General features: G+C 31.9%; 1 protein-coding gene and 1 non-coding gene across 4 annotated transcripts; both read left to right on the forward strand.

Moving 5' to 3' along the window:
• The first annotated feature begins 936 nt into the window (after positions 1-936).
• On the forward strand, positions 937-8,566 carry LOC105766275 (uncharacterized). 3 transcript variants are annotated; one of them, XR_008193409.1, is made up of 6 exons: positions 937-1,407; positions 1,621-1,685; positions 1,771-1,864; positions 1,962-2,403; positions 2,703-2,864; positions 8,549-8,566. It is a non-coding gene; the product is annotated as an uncharacterized LOC105766275 (transcript). The 3 variants fall into 3 exon arrangements; XR_008193407.1 differs by lacking the exon at positions 8,549-8,566 and having other exon boundaries at positions 2,703-3,202; XR_008193408.1 differs by lacking the exon at positions 8,549-8,566 and having other exon boundaries at positions 2,756-3,202.
• A 1,690-nt stretch (positions 8,567-10,256) lies between these two features.
• On the forward strand, positions 10,257-15,144 carry LOC128037709 (uncharacterized). The gene is made up of 4 exons (XM_052627355.1): positions 10,257-14,370; positions 14,444-14,688; positions 14,770-14,970; positions 15,051-15,144. The coding sequence occupies exon 1, from the start codon at positions 10,393-10,395 to the stop codon at positions 11,641-11,643; it is 1,251 nt and encodes a 416-aa protein (XP_052483315.1). The 5' UTR covers positions 10,257-10,392; the 3' UTR covers positions 11,644-14,370; positions 14,444-14,688; positions 14,770-14,970; positions 15,051-15,144.
• Positions 15,145-20,400: the final 5,256 nt, after the last annotated feature.

The following is a 20,400-nucleotide window of genomic DNA, read 5'->3' on the forward strand; positions in this document are numbered from 1 at the left end:
AAGAGTTTGAATCTTTTGAAATATCTTTAAGATTAAGGAACTATACTAAATGCGGTCACAAAACTTATGGAGGACAGTTATAAGGGTTGGGGTTTAAGGGTTAGGGGTTTACGATTTATGTTTTACGATTTAGGATTTAGAGGATAGAGGTTATGGGTTTAGGGTTTACATTAATTAGTGTTTTTTAATTTATATATTAAATAATTTCTTATATAATTGTAAAAGAGATAATATTAATTTTAATATATTAAAATTATAATTATAGTTTAAATTATTTAAGAGCTTAATAGATAAACTTTATATATATTAACTGGTTTAGGACTTAAGGTTTACTTGAGATTTGTTAAATGATAAAAATTATACAATTAATTAATGTTTTATATTTAAAAATATTTAATCTAAACCATTTGATATATTTAAATATTAGATTTAAGAAAAACATTGACAAATAAAAAAAAGTAACAAATTGATATGGATAGGCAACTATCTATTTTGGATAGGCTCAAATTATAACAAATAAAATGGAATACAAAAACTAAAATCATTCCACATCGAACATCTAGCATAATAGTTATATTTTAGTTAGGAAGAAATATCTTTAATAAAATGGAGATTAAATCGGAAAAAATAATATAAAATCGTGATTAACATTGGATAATTCTAACTTAATAATTAATTGCAGCTATTTAATCATTTTTTTCTTATTAAAATATACGATATTTATTTTGAGAGTACTTAATTTTTTTATAAAAATCTAATTTATAAAAAATAGTAATAATAAATGTTTTATAAAATCAATTAACTAAAAAAAATTTAGTAGGTAAAATAAAAAATTTTTAGCAGAGCAAAATGACGTTATTTTGTTTAAAATGAAATAAATTTTTACTGCGTTTAAAAACCCCGCGAAAAGTAATCAAAATCCCGCTCACTCCCAAAACTTAGATTTTTGATTACCCGCTCACTACTACCTCTTCTTCTCATCTCAGTCGTGTGCCCTAAATCCCCAAATAAAAGTTTGTTTTTCTTCAGCTGAAATCCCCCAAATTTCCCATTTCCAACAACAACAGTCAATACACCTACACCAATTACACTTCTTTTTCCTTTTCATTTCACTGCACTGAATTCACTCACCATAGCTACTCATTTTCTCTCAATCTGTTAGGGTTTCTTTTAATTTTAGGCTTTCAATACAGTTTCCTTTTAAACTGGAAGGAGTTGAAAGATAAAGGAAACGAAGAGGGGAGTAAGGCTGTTCGCTGAAATAAAGAGATAAAAAAAAGGTTGAAGAAGATGATTTTCAGGTTTTTTTTACGGTAAGGTGTTCCACGAGCACCTTCTTGGAATTAACTGTGTTAAATGGAGCTGCTTCCTTTTCACTGTTTACTTGGCATATTGGTTGGTTACAATGTATAACTCTCTCTTTAGTGTAATTTCTTTGCTTTGATTATAGTAATTTGTCTAACCGGGTTGTCACTTGGCTACAACTTTTGGAATCCATGGTTTATTGTGTGAGTGGTTTCGATGAAGCTGTGGGGAGTTTGCGATTTCATCTGTTTTAATTTTATCTACATTTTGAGTTATTAACTCTCATCTTTACACATTTTGTATGCTTCCTTTCAGGCGTAGAGATCCCCAAGTTTGTTGACACAGTCACTCCTCAATTCAAACCGAAATTTGATGCATTGGTGAGAATCAACAGCATTCTTGATTTTACCTGTCTCAGTGGTTTTGGTTTTCTTTTTCATCATCTGATTTGGTTATCACTTGTAGTTAATAGTTGGTTGAATTGAAAGAAGCAGAGGAGAAATCTTTGGAAGAGTCCGAGCGTTTGGAGAAAGACATTGCCGACGTTTAGGAACTGAAGGTAATTGCAAAACACTGCCCAAATGAATCTTCTCGTTATTGTAATTGTAGTTGCAATTGTTGACTTTTGTTCTATTCTTTTTTCTTTATTTGAACAGCAAAGATCAGCACCATGATAGTAGATGAGTACTTTGAGAAACATCCCGAACTGAAAAAGAAATTCGATGATGAAATCCGCAATGACAATTGGGGATATTGAGACATGTTTGGTAATATAAGGGTCAAGCCACAAACTTGCTACATATGTATGATTAGTACTGACCAGGAAAGGTTTCTCGTATAGAGTTACCTTTATAGAATTATGCATGCTTGGTATCGTCTTGTTATCAGGGGATCCAATAATCTTAAACCTAAAACTAGTATATCGAATAGCAAGACAGCCTTGTGTAAAGCAACAATTGGTTTTGGAATATAATAGACAATATTTCACTTGCAGTTTGTAAAATTGTCTTGATTTTAATAAAAAGAAAATGCAGCATGTTGAATTGTCGGCTAGAAGAGATGTATTGAAGATCTTCAATGAAGTCATTGATGCTACAGGTAAAAAATAGACTTTTGGTTCTTTAAAGTATATTGTACTCTCTCATTTATTTTCTTTTGAGGTAATGATTTAAATTAAGGCTAATGAGCTGTCAGATATGACTGACAATGGTTAAATAAATACTAAGAAGAAAAAACAAAGTATTGTTGTCTATCTCTTGTTTTGTAAGTCAACTATTTTAGTTTTATTTTTTTGGTTTTTCATGGTTGAACTGAACTGGAGAAAATGGCTCTATCCGATTGTTCAAGGTAGTTTCATAAGCTAAAACTCAACCACTGTGATATGCATGTCAATGCAGTGTCGGGATTCTTGTTCATATTGATTTTGGTTTCATCTTGGAAACATCACCAGGTGGAAATATGCGGTTCAAGAGTGCACATTTCAAGTTGAGCCATGAGATGACTCAATTACTAGACCCATCGGGAGTTATGAAAAGTGAAACCTGGGACAACTTTGTAAGGTGATTTCTTCTTTGCTCGATTTTATACTTCTATCTTATCTGCATACCTTTCATTTTATCTTTATTGTCCAAGTCATGTGAGTTTTTTCTTTGTCAAATGCTTGCAGCTTGTGGTTTGAGTTTTTTCATTTTATCTGCATACCTTTCATCTCATCTTACTTCTATATACAGCGATGACATATTAAATGCTTATTAGTAAAAATCCACAAGATCATACATGCAGGCACAAGATCCTATATGATGATGTGGTTGGATTTACTAGTGAAGTTACTTGTGCATGTGTCTTGTTATAGGATAATCATTCCTAGGTACTGTAATGAATATTTTACTTAATAAGTTCCCTCTTTTCTTATATATAAAAATACAAATTTAACTATTTAATAATAGAATAACAAAAAAATCAAAATTTGAAAACATTTAAAAATTTTATAATTGAATCAGTATCCTTATAGTATGTATTTTTAAAAAGTACATATTATATTTTTAATTGATATTTGAATAAATATTTAAAAAACATAAAGAAAGAGTTAGAAGAAAGGTGAGAGGCTTGTGAATATATCTAAAAGGGAATAACAAGTTGGGGACGTGAAATGCAGTCATTGAACAGATTTGAGAAATGGAATATTATAAGAATAGGTATTAATTAATTAGTATATTAGCTGGAGTAGAAGCCACCATTATCTTGCGTTTCAAGTACAAGTACCTTTTATTATTTTTATTTTTATTTTATTTTCTAAAATATACACAATCATGGGACACGTAACCAAATAATTACGCCTCCCTTCACTATTATATTAGGGTAAAATATAAGAACAGTGACTTAATTATATGATTTATTCTATTTTAGTTGCTTAATTATTCATTTTATTTAATTATTTAATTTTTGAAATTAAATATTTAATATATTCTCTCATTAGTTGTAGATGAGTGATTGAAAAGTTGTCGTGAGTTTTTATTAGTCTAATAACAAATTTAATCCTCTAATATTTATATGTTAAATTAATTTAATTCTAAATTTAAAAATTCAACGATCCTTAATTCTCATATATATATTGTGTTTATATTTTTGTTTTATAATTATATATTTTGATATGTTAATATAAATTAGCATCGATATATTGTGAGTATTAAATTTTAATTTCACAACTGGAATTAAAACGTTATCGATGTTTTATTTTTATAATCTTGATTTTCTTTTGATACTACAATCTAATAACTTATATCACATTATGCAAAAGACACTCTAATAGCCCTTCTTTCGGATCATTGAGTCCCTTTCACTATTCCATCCCTGAACTTGCATTAAGGTTGTACGCAATGTCTTGAGGTAATCTTGAGTCTTGACTTAAACCAACTCTGCATAACAGTCATTGGTTAAATAGTGAATTGAATCCTGAAAATTATTTTAGATGATAACAAATTTTATTGAACTTCAAGAGATGCCATTTTTCTAATTAATAGTTAGGAAAAGGCATACTGAGATAAATAATGTTGCTCACGAGAGTCCAAGGTTTCTGATGGAACAGGTGCTTACAAGAATAAATAGCTTTATTTGTGACATTCTTAGGGTTGTTACCAATGTTCCATTAATTTATTATGTTGATTCCAGGCATTAGGGATCAATAATTTTATTTTAAAATGATGTGAAGGGGGCGCTATTGTCATAAATCTCCCATCATTATGACTTTTAAGTTTAATGAATGGCATATTATCATTATGATATTAGCAATATATACATAGTGAACAGTATTGCGGGCTTTGTCTTTGGTTATATTCCTTTTGATGAAGAGAGGCTTGAATTTTATGTTTAACTTTTTAACTTTGTATTTTGTCCTTGTTACATTTTTCGACTATCAGTGACTAATGGTCGTGATATTGAGCATGTTGCATATGAATTTTTCACACAAGCGTTTGTATTATATGGAGAAGAAATTGCGGTAATTGTACTACTCAGATCAGCTATTATTGAAGTCTGTTATGCCTTTCTAATTTGTGTAGAGTTTCATGAATGTTTATTGATCATAGGACTCTAAAGCCCAAGTGATTGCAATTCATCTGATAATTGGGACTCTCCAGAGGATGAATGTATTTGGTGTTGAGAACAGAGATACTTTGACACACAAAGCCACAGGAGTAACACTACACCAAAATAGACTTTTAACAGCACATTTTGTGGCGTTTGGATTACAAATGCCCCTAAAAATCGAGCATTAGCGGCGCAAACCATAAAACGCTGCTGAAGATGTAGCATTAGCGGCGATTCTACTAAAACGCCGGTAAAATTCGGACATACAGTGGCGTTTTCTGAATAAACGCCGTAAAAGAACATCTTTAGCGGTGTTTACTTCCAAGCGTCGCAAAAGCTCTTAACCAAAACGCAGTGTTTTGGACTAGATGTGTACTATATAATTCGTGGCGATTATGTGGAAACACCGCTAAAGAAAGTATTAGTGGCGCATATTTAAAAATGCCGCTAAAGCATAGAATTAGCGGCGAGTCGCAAAAAGCGCCTCAATACATCTTAACCAAAACGCAGAGTTTGGTCTTGAGGTACACTAGCATTAGTGGCGCTTATAAAAAAACGCCGCTACAGAATAGTATTAGCGGCGAGTAGTGAAAAGCGTCGCAATATTTCTTAACCAAAACGCAGAGTTCGGTCTTGACGTATATTAGGATTAGTGGCGCTTATCGGAAAATGCTGGTAAAGCATAGTATTAGCGACATTTATTGTAAAGCGCCGCAAAATATTAACCAAAACGCAGCGCTTTGGTCTTGATGTATACTAGCAGTAGTGGCGCTTATATTAAAACGCCGCTAAATCATAGTATTAGCGGCGAGTAGTGAAAAGTGCCGCAAGATTTCTTAACCAAAACGCAGAGTTTGGTCTTGCGGTATATTAGGCTTAGTGGTGTTTATTGGAAAACGCCGCAAAAGATTAACCAAAACGTAGCGCTTTGGTCTTGATGTATAGTAGCATTAGTGGCACTTATATTAAAAACGCTAAAATCTAATGAGTAGTAGCGGCGAGTATCGAAAAGCGCCATAATATTTCTTAACCAAAACGCAGAGTTTGGTCTTGAGGTACATTAGGATTAGTGGCGCTTATTTGAAAACGCGCTAAATCATAGTATTAGCGCTTATTGTAAAGCGCATAAAATATTAACCAAAACGCAGCGCTTTGGTCTTGATGTATACTAGCAGTTGTAGCGCTTATGGTAAAACGCCGCTAAAACATATTATTAGCGGCGCGTTGTGGGAAGCGCCGCTAGATTATTATATATGTAGTTTATTATATAATTTATGTTATTATATAATGTAGGAAATAAGATATTATATAATGTTTATTATTTTTGAATTACAGTTTAGGGTTTAGGGTTTACAATGTAGGTTTAGTGTTTTTTGTTTAGGGTTTGAGAGTTTGGTGATTAAGATTCAGTGATTATTATAAGTTAAAAAGTTTAATATTGTATATAGTTTAGGGTTTTAGGTTTAATCATTATATAATGTTTATTATTTTGTGAATATTAGAGTTTTGAGTTTAGAGTTTATGATGTAGGTTTTAGTGTTTTGGGTTTAGGGTTTAGAAGTTTATAGTTTACGGTTTGGGGTTTAGGCTACTTTAGTCATATTAAGAGGTTAATTAGTGTTTTAGGGCTTGATGCTTGTGGTTAACGGTTTGCAGTTTATAATTTAAGGTTAAAATATATGTTGTGTACTACACACTAACATTAGCAACACGAATTCCTGAAAATATGGTTTAGGATTAATAATGGTTAATTTAGGGTTTAGGGTTTAATTTAAGTTTTTATATTTTCCGAATCTAAAAAGATATATATAAATTATCAATTTAAAAATACAAATATATACCAAAATGGGTTAAATCCCAAAAGCGTACATGAATAATGATTAAATGTTCAATTGTTTACATGAATTCGTTTAATTTGATACTGAGCTTGTAAAATGTTAACACATGTTATTAATAAAATTAACATCAATTTTTTATTTAATATGACATATATACATAAATATTTATGTTTATTAAAAATAAAAATATAAAAAAATATTGATATAATTAACTTAATTTTTTAAAAATTTCCATGTTCTTAGTGGCGTTTCACGAAAAAACGCCGCAAAATTATCCTAATTACCAGGGAAACAACTGCGTTTCGTTTTTATTTCGTGTCAAACGACGTCGTTTCGGTGGTTACTTAGTGGCGAAAGGTTATAAACGCCGTAAATAGGTTCATTTAGTCATGAATACGTCGTCGTTTTTCGATGTTCTTAGTGGCGTTTTGTACCAAAACACCAGAAACTTGTCCTACTTTTTTGGAAAACGACATCGTTTGGACGGTTAATTTAGTGGCTCTTTTGTGTAAACGCCACAAAGTTAGTCATTTAGTCACTGTTAATTGAGTGGCGCTTATGCCTAAACGCCACAAATTTGACTAACTGGCTGAGGAATGACATCGTTGTAATTTTATTTTGTAGCGCATTGGAATAAACGCCACAAATGGGTTAATTTTGTCATGACTGTTTGGGAAACGTCATCGTTTTCGGGTTTGTTTAGTGGCGCTTATTTAGAAATGCCACAAATTTGTTAGTTTAGTCATTGAAAACGTCATCGTTTTTTAATGTTGTGAGTGGCGTTTTATGCCAAAATGCCATAAATTTGACTGTCTGTTCTTGAAACGACTTCGTTTCTGTGGACATTTTGTGGCGCTTATTTACAAACGCCGCTATTAGTGGGTTCATTTATCTGTGGAAACGACGTTGTTTTCTTTCCAGCCCTTTTAACCAAGCAAAACCCGATTCTTCTTCATCACTTTCCCCCAATTGTTTAGCCGAAATTCCTAGCTTCCTCAGCCTCTAATCCCCCCAAACCCGACCAGCTTCGATGTGATCGTGATCGTCGCCTGCTTCATCACCATCGCCGTCTCATCTACTGCATCACCGTCACCGTCACCGTTGCCCTCTGCTCCCGCAACCACCGATAAGTTATATTTTTAGTGTGGGAAAAATTTAAAATTTTTTTTTACTTTATGCCTCGTCTGCTTGGTTGTAATACAAAACATTGATGTTGTCTTCTTTTGCGACCGTCCCCAAACAATGTAGAAGTAATTGGGTGTTAGTTTACAAGAATAGCATAACCCTTCAAACGACAACGATAACCATTTATTCTTGCTTCGTATTTAGGTAAGTTTTTGATTTGGTCCTTTATCAACATTTGAATGGCTTGGAATTTTGGTGCATTTTTCTTTGCTTTCGTATTTATAGTCTTGCTTTTAATTTGTTATTTTGGAATTTTGGGTGCATTTCTTCTTGCTCGTATTTAGGTAAGTTCTTTGTTTTGTTGAAATATGTTTACAATATTTTCATTGTTTGAAAATTAGAAGCATTTTAGTAAAGAAAAACTATTAGAAATGTATATTCAATATTTGATGTGAAATTGTATTTTAGAACTGAATCCAAAATTATTTCTTGTTAAAAGTACTCATATTTGATGAAGCTTGTATCCAAATATATTATGTCTTTGGTGCTAGACGTAAAAAAATTAATTGGTCTAAATTACAAAATCCATTTGGTGCTTATAAAATTTAGACTATTAAGCCTTCACCTTTAAATTTGATTTTAAAAAGTAAAATAAAATATATATATTTGTTTAATAAATTATTTTTGTTGTGTAGGTGTAATTCCACAATAATTTGGTAATCTACCACAGTTCAAATATCTTTATTTATCTTATAATTCTCTAAATGTATTGTATTACATTTCTTCTCTATATACGCTCAGTTTCATGATTGTTATTTTTACTTTTATTCTCTTCCTTAAATTAAATTTATGTTCAATTGATGCAAATACATTAAATATTTTATACTCCTACAAATTTGCTTTTGAATCATGTTATTGCATAATTTCCTTTTCGATGAGATCATTCATTGGAATTTTCAATTTATCGTGGAAAGAAAGTTTCCTATTTATTTCCTCTTCACAATCACAGAGGAGAAATGGTTTCATGTTGAGTTTTGTGAATAAAGTTTTGTTACCAAAAGTTGTAAAATTTGGTAAAATTATTTATGTTTTAAATCAAATCAGCCCATGCCCGAGCTCTGGCTGACATATTTAGGAGGAAAATGATTTTTATCTAAATTTTTCTTTTGGTCCAAAATGTTTAGATTTGGGTTTTCATCCTTTTGAATACTTAAAAGTACTCAAATTTGAAAATAATTGTATCCAAATATATTATATGTCTTTGGTGCCAGACGTAAAAAAATTAATTGGTCTAAATTAATTGTATCCAAATATATTATATGTCTTTGGTCCAAAATGTTATTGCATAATTTTTGTTTTTGCTAAGGAGCTTTGCTTTCAAATTGCCGACAGAATAAAAGTGTTCTAGGAAAAGCTACAGCGTGTTAGATTTTTTTGTAAAGTATAAAAATAGTGACTAATCTATTAGTCCTATTTTAATCATTCAACTATTAATTCTTTTATTTAATCACTAAAATTTTTGAAATTAAATATTTTAGCACGAAATGAAATTAATTGTTGTTAAATGAGAGATGAAAAGTGACACGAGACTTTTTATTGATTTAATAATAAATTTAGCCCTTCAATTTACATAAATCTAATCTCTAACAATGATAACAAATTTAACCGAAGATTTAATATTTCAATATATGAAAATTCAATCTCGATTAAAAGGTACATATCTCTAATCTAATATTATTGTATTCAAAATTTCGCATGTTTTCATATATTTTGAATGATAAATCAAGTTTGAATGATTTTTGTTTAATATTCGATATAATTAACCGAAGATGTTTAGGTATCACAAATTAAATAACTTACATTAATTACATAACTTACAAAAATTAAATAACTTACATAACTTACATAAATTAAATAACTTACATAACTTACATAAATTAAGAACCTTACATAACTTACATAACTTACATAAATTAAATAACTTACATAACTTACATAAATTAAGTAACTTACATTAATTACATAACTTACAAAAATTAAATAACTTACATAACTTACATAAATTAAGTAACTTACATAACTTACATAAATTAAATAACTTACTTAACTTACATAAATTAAGTAACTTACATAACTTACATAAATTAAGTAACTTACATAACTTACATAAATTAAATAACTTACATAACTTACATAAATTAAGTAACTTACATAACTTACATAACTTACATAAATTAACTTACATTAATTACATAAATTAAGTAACTTACATAACTTACATAACTTACAAAAATTAAATAACTTACATAAATTAAATAAGCGGCATAACTTACATTATACATAACCTTCTTAATCGACATTATACACAACTCACATAATTAATATTATACACAACTTACATAATACATTACTTACATAACTTACATAATACATAAAAATATATCATATCACAAATTTCTATAATCCATTTATGGTTATAACTGGTGTTTTAACTTACCCGTGCAAATTATTGTCAACGTCAGACTTCAAGAATTAAGAAATGGACCGGTCTTGGATGAATTTGTCAAGGGTTAGCAACGATTATCGAAATGGAGTACAGTATTTTCCAAATTTTGCATTTCAATATGCAAGCCAAGAGAACATGATTCTTTGCCCGTGTAAGAAGTGTGTCAACATAAACTGGCATTATCGTGAGGTTGTATACGAGCATCTAATTGTGGATGTGTTTGTTCGGGGTTATAAACAATGGTTCTTTCATGGTGAATGCCCGCCTAGTACTTCTTCTTCAACGATGGATGTATCTTACTCTGGTACTGCTTACCATCAGTCTGATAGAGGGGATGACATGGAAGGTATGTTGCGGGATGCATTTAATATGCACAATCATGGTGTCCAGTCATTCCCAGCAGACTTTGTGGCTTCTGATGATTGTAAAATTGGGAGAAATGCTTTTACCGAACTGGGAAATAGTGTACCTCATGAAGAGCCGAATGAAGAAGCGGCGAAGTTCTACGCGCTACTTAATGACATGAACGAAGAACTGTATGAGGGATCAAAATTTTCAAAAATGTCTTTCTGTGTTCGTCTTTTTCAATTAAAATGTTTGGGAGGGTGGATCAGAAACTCTTTGACAATGCTGTTAGAGTTCTTGAGAGAAATGTTTCTGTTTGCAAAAATCCCTCAGTCATGCAAAGATATGAAGAAAATGATAAAAGATTTAGGCCTTGGGTACAACAAAATCCATAGTTGCCCAAATGACTGCATGTTGTATTGGGGCGATCGGAGAAACCAACAGTGTTGTCATGTATGTGGCCACTCCCGTTGGATAAGTAAAAACGCAGAAGATGGGAACGACGATGAAAATGATGCACAGTCAAGAAAGAAGCCAGTCAAGATTTTACGGTATTTTCCGCTGATACCGAGGCTTCAAAGGCTTTTTATGTCGTTGAAGACAGCGGAGTCTATGACGTGGCACCATGATGGACGAACCGATGATGGATTATTAAGGCATCTGACAGATTCTTTAGCTTGGAAATCATTTGACAATAAATTTCCAAGCTTTTCAAGTGATCCTAGGAGTGTGAGGCTTGGGCTAGCATCTGATGGATTTAATCCTTTCAAGATCATGAGTACTGCGTACAGCACTTGGCCAGTAGTGCTTGTTCCTTACAATCTGCCTCCGTGGATTTGCATGAAGCAATCTTCCCTTATCTTATCTATGATTATCCCTGGGGAGAAAGGGCCGGGAATGATATCGACATTTATTTATAGCCACTTATTAAAGAGTTAAAACAATTATGGGCTGGGGTCGAGACATACGATGTGCTGAGAAAAGAGAACTTTAATTTACGTGCAGCTTTGATGTGGACCATTAATGACTTTCCCGCTTATGCCAATTTATCCGGTTGGAGTACCAAGGGTCGTTATGCGTGTCCTTGTTGTGCTGCACAAACATGTTCACAATGGTTGTACAATGGGAAGAAGTTCTCTTACATGGGGCATCGTCGGTGGTTACCGGAAAATTATAGATTTAGATTTCAGAGTTCTGTATTTGACAGCACTGAAGAGTTCAGAGAAGCTCCTTCGCAGACCAGTGGCTCTGAAATCTTGTTCATGTTGGAAAATATGAATTTCATTTATGGGAAGATGAACCAACCGCCAAACACGCAAAGAAACAGAAGATCAAATGATGAAGCTGATGATGACTCCGACGAAGAGGACGATCCTAATGAGGCAGAGTTGTGGAAAAAAAGAAGTATTTTTTTTAGTTGTCTTATTGGGAACATCACCTTTTACGACACAATCTTGATGTTATGCTTATTGAGAAAAATGTCTGCGAGAACATTGTGGGTACAATTTTGAATGTCGACGGAAAATCAAAAGACAATCTGCAGAGTCGACTTGATTTAGTCCAAATGGGAATTCGACCTGATCTTCATCTCAATCCACTTCCGAATGGGAAATGTCGGTTGCCGCCTTCTATTTTCTCAATGTCCAAGATGGAGAAAGAACTGTTTTGCATGGTGCTGAAGGATATAAAGGCTCCAGATGCATATGCATCAAATATATCTCGATGTGTTAGTGTTAAAGATCGAAGATTATATTCGCTAAAATCACATGACTATCACATCTTAATGCAAGATTTACTGCCAGTTGCTCTACGATGTTGTATGTCCAAGAAGGTGACGTCTTGTATAATTGAACTATCCAATATAATGAAAGCCATTTGTGGCAAAGTTTTGGATGTTCAAGAACTTCAGAAGGCACAGGATCGAGCCGTTTTGACTTTATTTAACATGGAGAAAATCTTCCCACCTTCCTTCTTTACCATTATGGTTCACTTGATAATCCATCTCCCGCACGAAGCAATTCTTGGCGGACCCGTTTTCTATCGATGGATGTATCCCATAGAAAGGTGTTAATTAAAATTTTTAAAATTTTCCTTCATTCACCTCTATGCCTTTAGTTACAACTTTTGATAATGTTGTATATTGTGTTTAGGTTGCTATTCAAATTAAAGTCTTACTGCCGCAACAAGCGATATCCAGAAGGATCGATTGCTGAAGGCTACTTGGCAGAGGAATGTATGACCTTCTGCTCAAGATATTTGGAAGATGTTGAAACAAGGTTGAACAGACCAAATAGGAATGCTGGACTCGCGGACCATAACTTAGCCGATACTTATTTGTTCCAAAGTTTTGAAGAACCAATCGGCAAAGTTGAAATTGCAGAATTAGATCATTTATCGTGGGTACAAGCACATCGATATGTTCTGTTTCACCACGAATCATTGGAATCTTTACGGAAGTAAGTTCTACAAATTTGATAAATATTTATCAAACTAATAATTGTCTATCTTCTAACAAAATGAACATTTTTTTAACACAGTGAGTACAAACAAATATTGAGATCTCGTTTGCGCTCTCGAAGAATACAACATCGAGATATCAATAAGTTGTTTACAGAATCTTTTTATGAATGGTTAAGCCAAACGGTATGCAGTTGGAGCTTCCGCTTACAAATAATAATGTTTTTTCATAACATTTTTAATTACTCAGTTTACTTTCCATTCAATAGGTTTGGAGTGGGAAGAACGTAGACGACGAAGTTAAATGGCTCTCCCAAGGTCCAAATCGAGTGGTTAAAAGATATAGTGTGTTCCTCATCAACGGATTCAGATTTCATACAAAATATTGCGAGAGGTTGAGGAGAACACAAAATTGTGGAATAGTTGTTAATCCTGCAATTACAAATTATGCTAGTGCTAGGGACAATAATCCTGTCGAGGGAAATGTGGAATATTTCGGACATCTTACTGACATAATTGAGTTGGATTACTATGGAAAATGGAAAGTTGTCTTATTTCGAGGTGATTGGGCCGATATTAATACAACTCGTGGAATTAAGCAAGATCAATTTGGTTTTACAATGGTGAACTTTGACCGATTGATTCACACAGGACAACAACTGATAGATGAGCCGTATGTATTCTCATCACAAGTCAAACAAGTTTTTTACTCAAAAGATCCAACTGATGAGGGTTGGTACGTTGTACTCCGTAACATCCCTAGAGACTTGTTTGACATGGGCAGTGGAAGTAGAGATAACATCGACGACAAATCAAAAACTTTGCCCTTTCCAGAACAAAACTTAAACGATAATACCCCTAGTACTAGTGCACAATTTCAATGGGTTCGTCAGGATACGGATGAAGATATTTACGAATAATGATGTAGTAAGATTTTACGATTGTTTAATTATATGTAATATCATAATTTAAATCTTGGTCTTATTATATATTTCAACTATTTTATATGTGCTGTTATTGTTGTAATTAGTTATTAAGTTTACTTACATTTTATGTGTATTGCAGATAAAATGCCTAGAATAAAAATTCTAAGGGAAAGCATTATTCAAAATGATCCAAACTCGACAGAAACAAATAGTACTGAACAACAAACAGCAATTGGATCTTCGAATGTTTCGATTACACCTGAGGATCCTACGGAAGTTCAAAGTAAATTTACATGCGTGTTGACTTATAATTGATTTATTTTTCAAATTCTTGTATTATAATATACCATTTGTAGTTGAAAATGGTGGGACGCGCAGAGGTCGAGGACGTACGCTACTTAGAGAGTTATACGAGTTAGATCCACTCGAGCGTGTCAAGGTATGCAGAAACAGTTTTGGTCAGCCTATTGGATCAGAAGCTCGACTTTTAGCAGGATACATGGGCATTTTAGCATGAAATGCGAATATGTTGCCTATCAACTACGAGTCATGGCGTCAAATGCCCGATAGCAACAAAAACCAAACCCTCGATAATATTAAGGTAACAAAATGTTAATGTCATCTGTAATGCTTGGGAAATAGTTTCATTTATATTTACTTTATTAACTTGTGCTTTTTGTAGGCGAGGTTTGCTTTAGAGGTCTCGGATGCTTATGTAAAGAAGGCATTGGGAAAAATATGGAGAGACCACAAAAGTATTTTGAAGAAAAAATATTATAAGACAAAAACAACCCTCGATGAGAAATTGCAAAATGTCTCGCAGGGTATGTTGAGGTACCAATGGGAAGATGCGGTTAGATTTTGGCATTCGAAGAAAGGCGAGGTACGACGTACTTCCAAACTATTGTAATTATTTTGGTTTATAGTATTTACTATTTACGTACTAAAAATTTTATAACGTAGGATCGTGAACGAGTTGGAAAAAGTAGCCGGCAGTAACAAAAATTCACTCACACAGCCGAGTAGAGAAGTTTTGCATGTGTAGCTGAGGCGGAGGTATTTTTAATTTTTTAATATTCTCAAATATGTATAACTTTCTATTAAATAATATTTTTACTACTATATTGTAGGAGCAGTCGTCCGGTCAAAAGTTGGACGCCTTCAACTTTTGAAATTACACATAAGAAGAAAGATAGATCTGTTATGACTCCTGAAGCTGGTGAAATTATGGTACGTTTACTTAATACGATTTGACTTGTTTTAGTTATTTATAGTGTTTATTTTCTAATGGTTTAATTTATTGCTTGTAATGCGACTATTGTTATATTGCATTTGTTTTTTTAAATATATATTGCGTTACTAACTATGTGATTTATTTATTAGGAAAAACTAAAGGATAAAGATGAGTACTGGCGATTGCTTCTAGTGTAGTTCTGTTCATCTTGAAGACATTGATAACCGAATTATTATGAAGTTTTGGGTCTGAAAGGTATGGTGGGTTCGATTTCAAGGATCTTTTATCACCCAACCCAATATTTTGGATCCATTTCGCACCAATACATGGCTTGGGAGTCAATCTCAAGTTGAAGTTCGAGGTTAAAAGACCGGATGGCTCGGATGCAAGCGACCACATTTGAGGTTCAAAGGAAATATGAAGAACTTCAAAGAACAACTTAAAAAGAGGCGGTGAGGGAAGCAGAGGCGCAGCGAGAGAAGCGAGGTTCAAAAGAAATATGAAGAACTACACTCGACTTCAAGCGGATCGACATCGAGAGAAGCAGAGCGAGCAAAAAGTACGACGAACTTCAACAATGACTTTAGATTATGATGAAGATGTTTCATGATTTAACTTTCGCCATCATAGTGTATATTGCATAAATATTTTTATCATTTAAACTTTTAACGTTTTGTAAAGAAAAGTATGAATTCACTTTTATTTATTGATATTAATATTATTTTAGTCATTTAATTTGAAATATTATATAAATTTATTGTTTTGGTTAGTTTAGATCTGGTTGCTTTTGATTTGTTGTTGCGAAATTTGAAAAAATAGAAAATTTTATTTTAAAAAAATCCCAAAATTAGTGGCGTTTTTTAAAAAAGCGCCGCTAAAAGTCATATAATATAGTGGCGTTTGTGAAATAAGCGCCGCGAAAGAACACTACGTTTAGCGGCGTTTGTAGATGAAGCACCGCTAAAGAACATTATTTTTAGCGGCGTTTTCTACCAAGCGCCGCTATAGAACATTACTTTTAACGGCGTTTTCTACCAAGCCCCGCTATAGAACATTACTTTTAGCGGCGTTTTTTTCCTAAGCTCCGCTAAAGAACATGATCTTTAGCGGCATTTTTTCCCAAGCGCCGCTAAAGAACATTATCATTAGTGGCGTTTTTTTCCTAAGCGCCGCTAAAGAACATGACCTTTAGCGGAGTTTTTTTCTGTAAGCGCCGCAAAAGTTAGCGACGTTATCCTTAGCGGCATTTTTTGTGGCGCTTCCTCAAGCGCTGCAAATGCCTTTAATGGCGTTAAAAAGCACCGCTAAAGGCCTAAAAAATCGTCGCTAAAAACCTGTTCTGGTGTAGTGTAATATTGCTTCCTCTTCTCTGATTCATTGTACTTCATTGAACTGTTTATAAAAAAACTTAAATATGTGTTACTTTGGTCAGTATTCACTCGGCTATTGAAGAAGGTGATCGATTCAGAGTATTTATGCAAGTTCCCATCTATTTTGGGTTGATGATCGGGACGGCATAAAGGACGGGGTGAGGTCGGCCTCAAAACTTGTCCTTTGGTTTAGATTTTTTCATGTAAACATTAAATTCATTCTAACAATAAGAAACTAAAAACTTTGGGAGAGGTTGCGGGGTCCTCTAACGAGTAAGCAAATCACCGATTCGCAATCCATGGGCTAATAGAATTAATTAATCTTGAGATGCAAAGTGATTCCACAAACCCTTATAGTGTGGCGGATGCTTTCCTTGCCAAGACCTTGTGTTACATTCAGTTCCAAAAACAAAAAAGCGGTGTAGTGGGTGAGAAATTTGATTCCGTTAAAGCGTAAATTGTTGAGTCAAGTAAAGAAGTAATGCATGGTAGTTAGAGATGTAAATAGGCGTTTATTCGGATTTGGATTTCATATTTGCTTGATTACATCTTTTATTAAAGCTGTAAATTATTGAGTCATGTAAATTGTATTATATCTTTTATTACCAAGATTTACTTGATTAAGAAAATGCATTGTATTTTTATTAACTTGCAATGTGTATAATCATAGGCTTGTTCAACTAGTCATCTGTTGCTCATATGTATTATTTATTTTAGTTTTGATTCTAAATTTTATTTTTACTTTAATATTTACGATAACTTGAGTTCTAACTTTTGAATTTTAATTGTGTTATTAATTTATTATTTTAAATTCTAAAACTAAATTCATTAATTTTTATATTTAATTTTAAAGTTAAAATTTTCATAGAAAATTTAATTTAAATAATATTTTTATCCTTAAAAGTATATTTAAAGTTCAAATTTAAAAAATAAAATAAAATGAAATATATATCATAAAAATAAATATTATTTGATTAAAATATATTTTTAAAGGTTATGTTTTTAGCGGCGTTTGTGATAAAAGCGCCGCTAAAGGTCATGTTCTTTAGAGGCATTTGTGGGAGAAGCGCTGCTAAAAGTCTTGGTCTTTAGCGGCGTTTGTGGGAGAAGCGCCGCTAAAGGACTTGGTCTTTAGCGGTGTTTGTGGGAAAAGTGCCGCTAAAGGTCATGGTCTTTAGTGGCGTTTGTAGGAAAAGCGCCGTTAATGGTCTTGGTCTTTAGCGGCGTTTGTGGTAAAAGCGCCGCTAAAGGCCTAAAAAAGCGCCGCTAAAAACCTGTTTTGGTGTAAAAATATATTAATTATTCATAATTGTATATGAAATATAAATGTAATTACATTACAAACACATTAAAAACAACCTCAAACACATTTAAATCATCAAAAAACGGCATACCACATCACATCTATTATACTTCCTGGAAACTAGCTAGTTTTACCGAAAATGCGATTTCACCACTCAAATCTAGTTCCTAAACCTTAATTTTGATTCCACACATCCTAAATATCATCTAATTACTAATATAAATCATCAGTTTTACATAATTACACTGAGATATTTTTTTTAGAAAACTCAAGCTTAAGTGATCTTTAAATAAGGGAAAACATTCAATTTGCTTAAATTCATTAGAAATTTGTTAAATTAAGATAAAATAACTCTTAAATATATCAAAATGAGTTAGAAATAACTGTTAAATCGAAGCTTAGCAAAGAAATACGAGATCTACGATTTTCAAGCCAAAAATCAACTTAAAATCAATTAATATATTGAGATCCTAATTCAATCATTTAAATATCAAATTGAAATAACAACTCACTTATTTTAATCATAAAAAGTTAGAATCTCACCTAAATTTTAAAAAATCGACCAGCTATGGACCTAATTCGAGCTAAGACATGTGAGGATCTCTTAAGGATTTTAAGGATGATAACATGAGTGTTCTTCAATATAGAAAAGAAATTTAGTGTTTAGAGACCTTAGGAATAAAAAAGGATGAACTAATTCCGAAAGAAAAACTTTAATTTGGTGTTTGGGAAATTTTTGAATGAATAATGGGAGGGAAGAAGAAGACTTGGAGGTTGTTAAATAGGCCCCAAATTTTAAAAATTTTATCCTTTACCTGTTTAACCCCCTGGGTTTTCTCCTTTATCCGAATTGGTCCTTATTATTCAATTAAAGCCAATTTCAAATTTATTTTCAAATCCAATCTCCTTTTTAAAATCCATTTTAACCAAATTAATTCTCGAACACTCAATCTTAATTTTTAACCTAAAATTATAAATTCTACTTATTTTAAAATTTTGTTTAATTAATTCCTAATTATTTTAATTATCTATCCCAATTAGAATTTCCAATTCACTAATCCCTGATTTACTCTCTCGACTATTGGGATGTGACAGTTCGACTGGGCCTAGGGGACGATGCCATGACTATGCAAAGGAAGAGCTGTATCGGGTTAATATGCAAACAGTGGAAATGTGGCATAGTCTGGGGTTACACCTTATGTGTATATTTTTATCAAACTTCTACTTTGTAATAAGCCGTGATAAGACTATAGTAACAAATTATTTTAAATATTTTCCTTTATTTTTGGATTTTAAGTCCTCCAGTTAAAGAAATAAATAAAATGTAATATTTAAAGTGTTCAACTGATTTAAGTATTGTGTTTAATAACAACCAAGATCTGAGCCCGACGAATCATGTCGGGTTAGGGTGTTACAAAACTAATGCCAAACGAGTGTTTAACACAAGTATTATTAACCACCGCTCCATTCAAGTCAAGATATAAAGAAATAATTTAAATAATTCATATCAATCCACAAATGATTTAAAAACTAATTTGTTCAAATGTGTATTAAAAAATAAATAATTTAAAGTAATCATATACTAATCCAAAATCAAATTGCAATCGTACATTAATACAAATCCTTTAAATAAAACATTTAAAAATAAAATAGAATAGTTTTTTGAAATATATAATTAAATTATTTTGTTTTTCAATCAAAAGAACACAATTCTAAATTGACTAGTGAATCCACTTATGAATCTACGCTTTTGAAAAACACAATATAATTATATATTCAGTCAAGAGTAATATATATAATAAATAATTTTTACAAACTTATTTAGATAAATTTAAAAGATCTTTAAGAACGATAAAGACGAACAACATTGAAAAAGAAATTTCATGAATCTCTTTTTTTTTTTCTAGAATTAGGCTTCATCTTCATGATTTCGTGCAAAGGTGAAGCTTGAACTCCTCAATTTATAAGAGAATAAAAAGAAATTAAAGTTGATGTTGAACTAATTGATCCCTCTGAAAAAATTGGGCAATTTAATACCTATTAAATTTGAAACTAAGTAACTAAGGAAATTAAGTATTAACCACTAAAATTAACATTTTCCATCAATTTACATAATTTTGATTGATATAATAACAAATTAAACCCTCAACATTTACATATTCTAACCAATATGTACGGTACTTCATTGTATACTTGTTTAATATAGGTTTTAGATGTTGATTAAAAAACTTAATACAAATTGAACTAGCACCACCAATACTCACCAAATACTATATTGCCGGTAGGTAGCATTGGTGAGATGATAATTTCTGTATTTATATTTTTTATACATCCCTAACATATAATGATTATGTTTATTGTAAAATATAATAATTCAAATTTTGTAAGTTCGTAATTTATTCTATA

The sequence above is a fragment of the Gossypium raimondii genome, unplaced genomic scaffold, assembly GCF_025698545.1.
Source record: "Gossypium raimondii isolate GPD5lz unplaced genomic scaffold, ASM2569854v1 Contig00266, whole genome shotgun sequence".
Lineage (NCBI taxonomy): Eukaryota > Viridiplantae > Streptophyta > Magnoliopsida > Malvales > Malvaceae > Gossypium > Gossypium raimondii.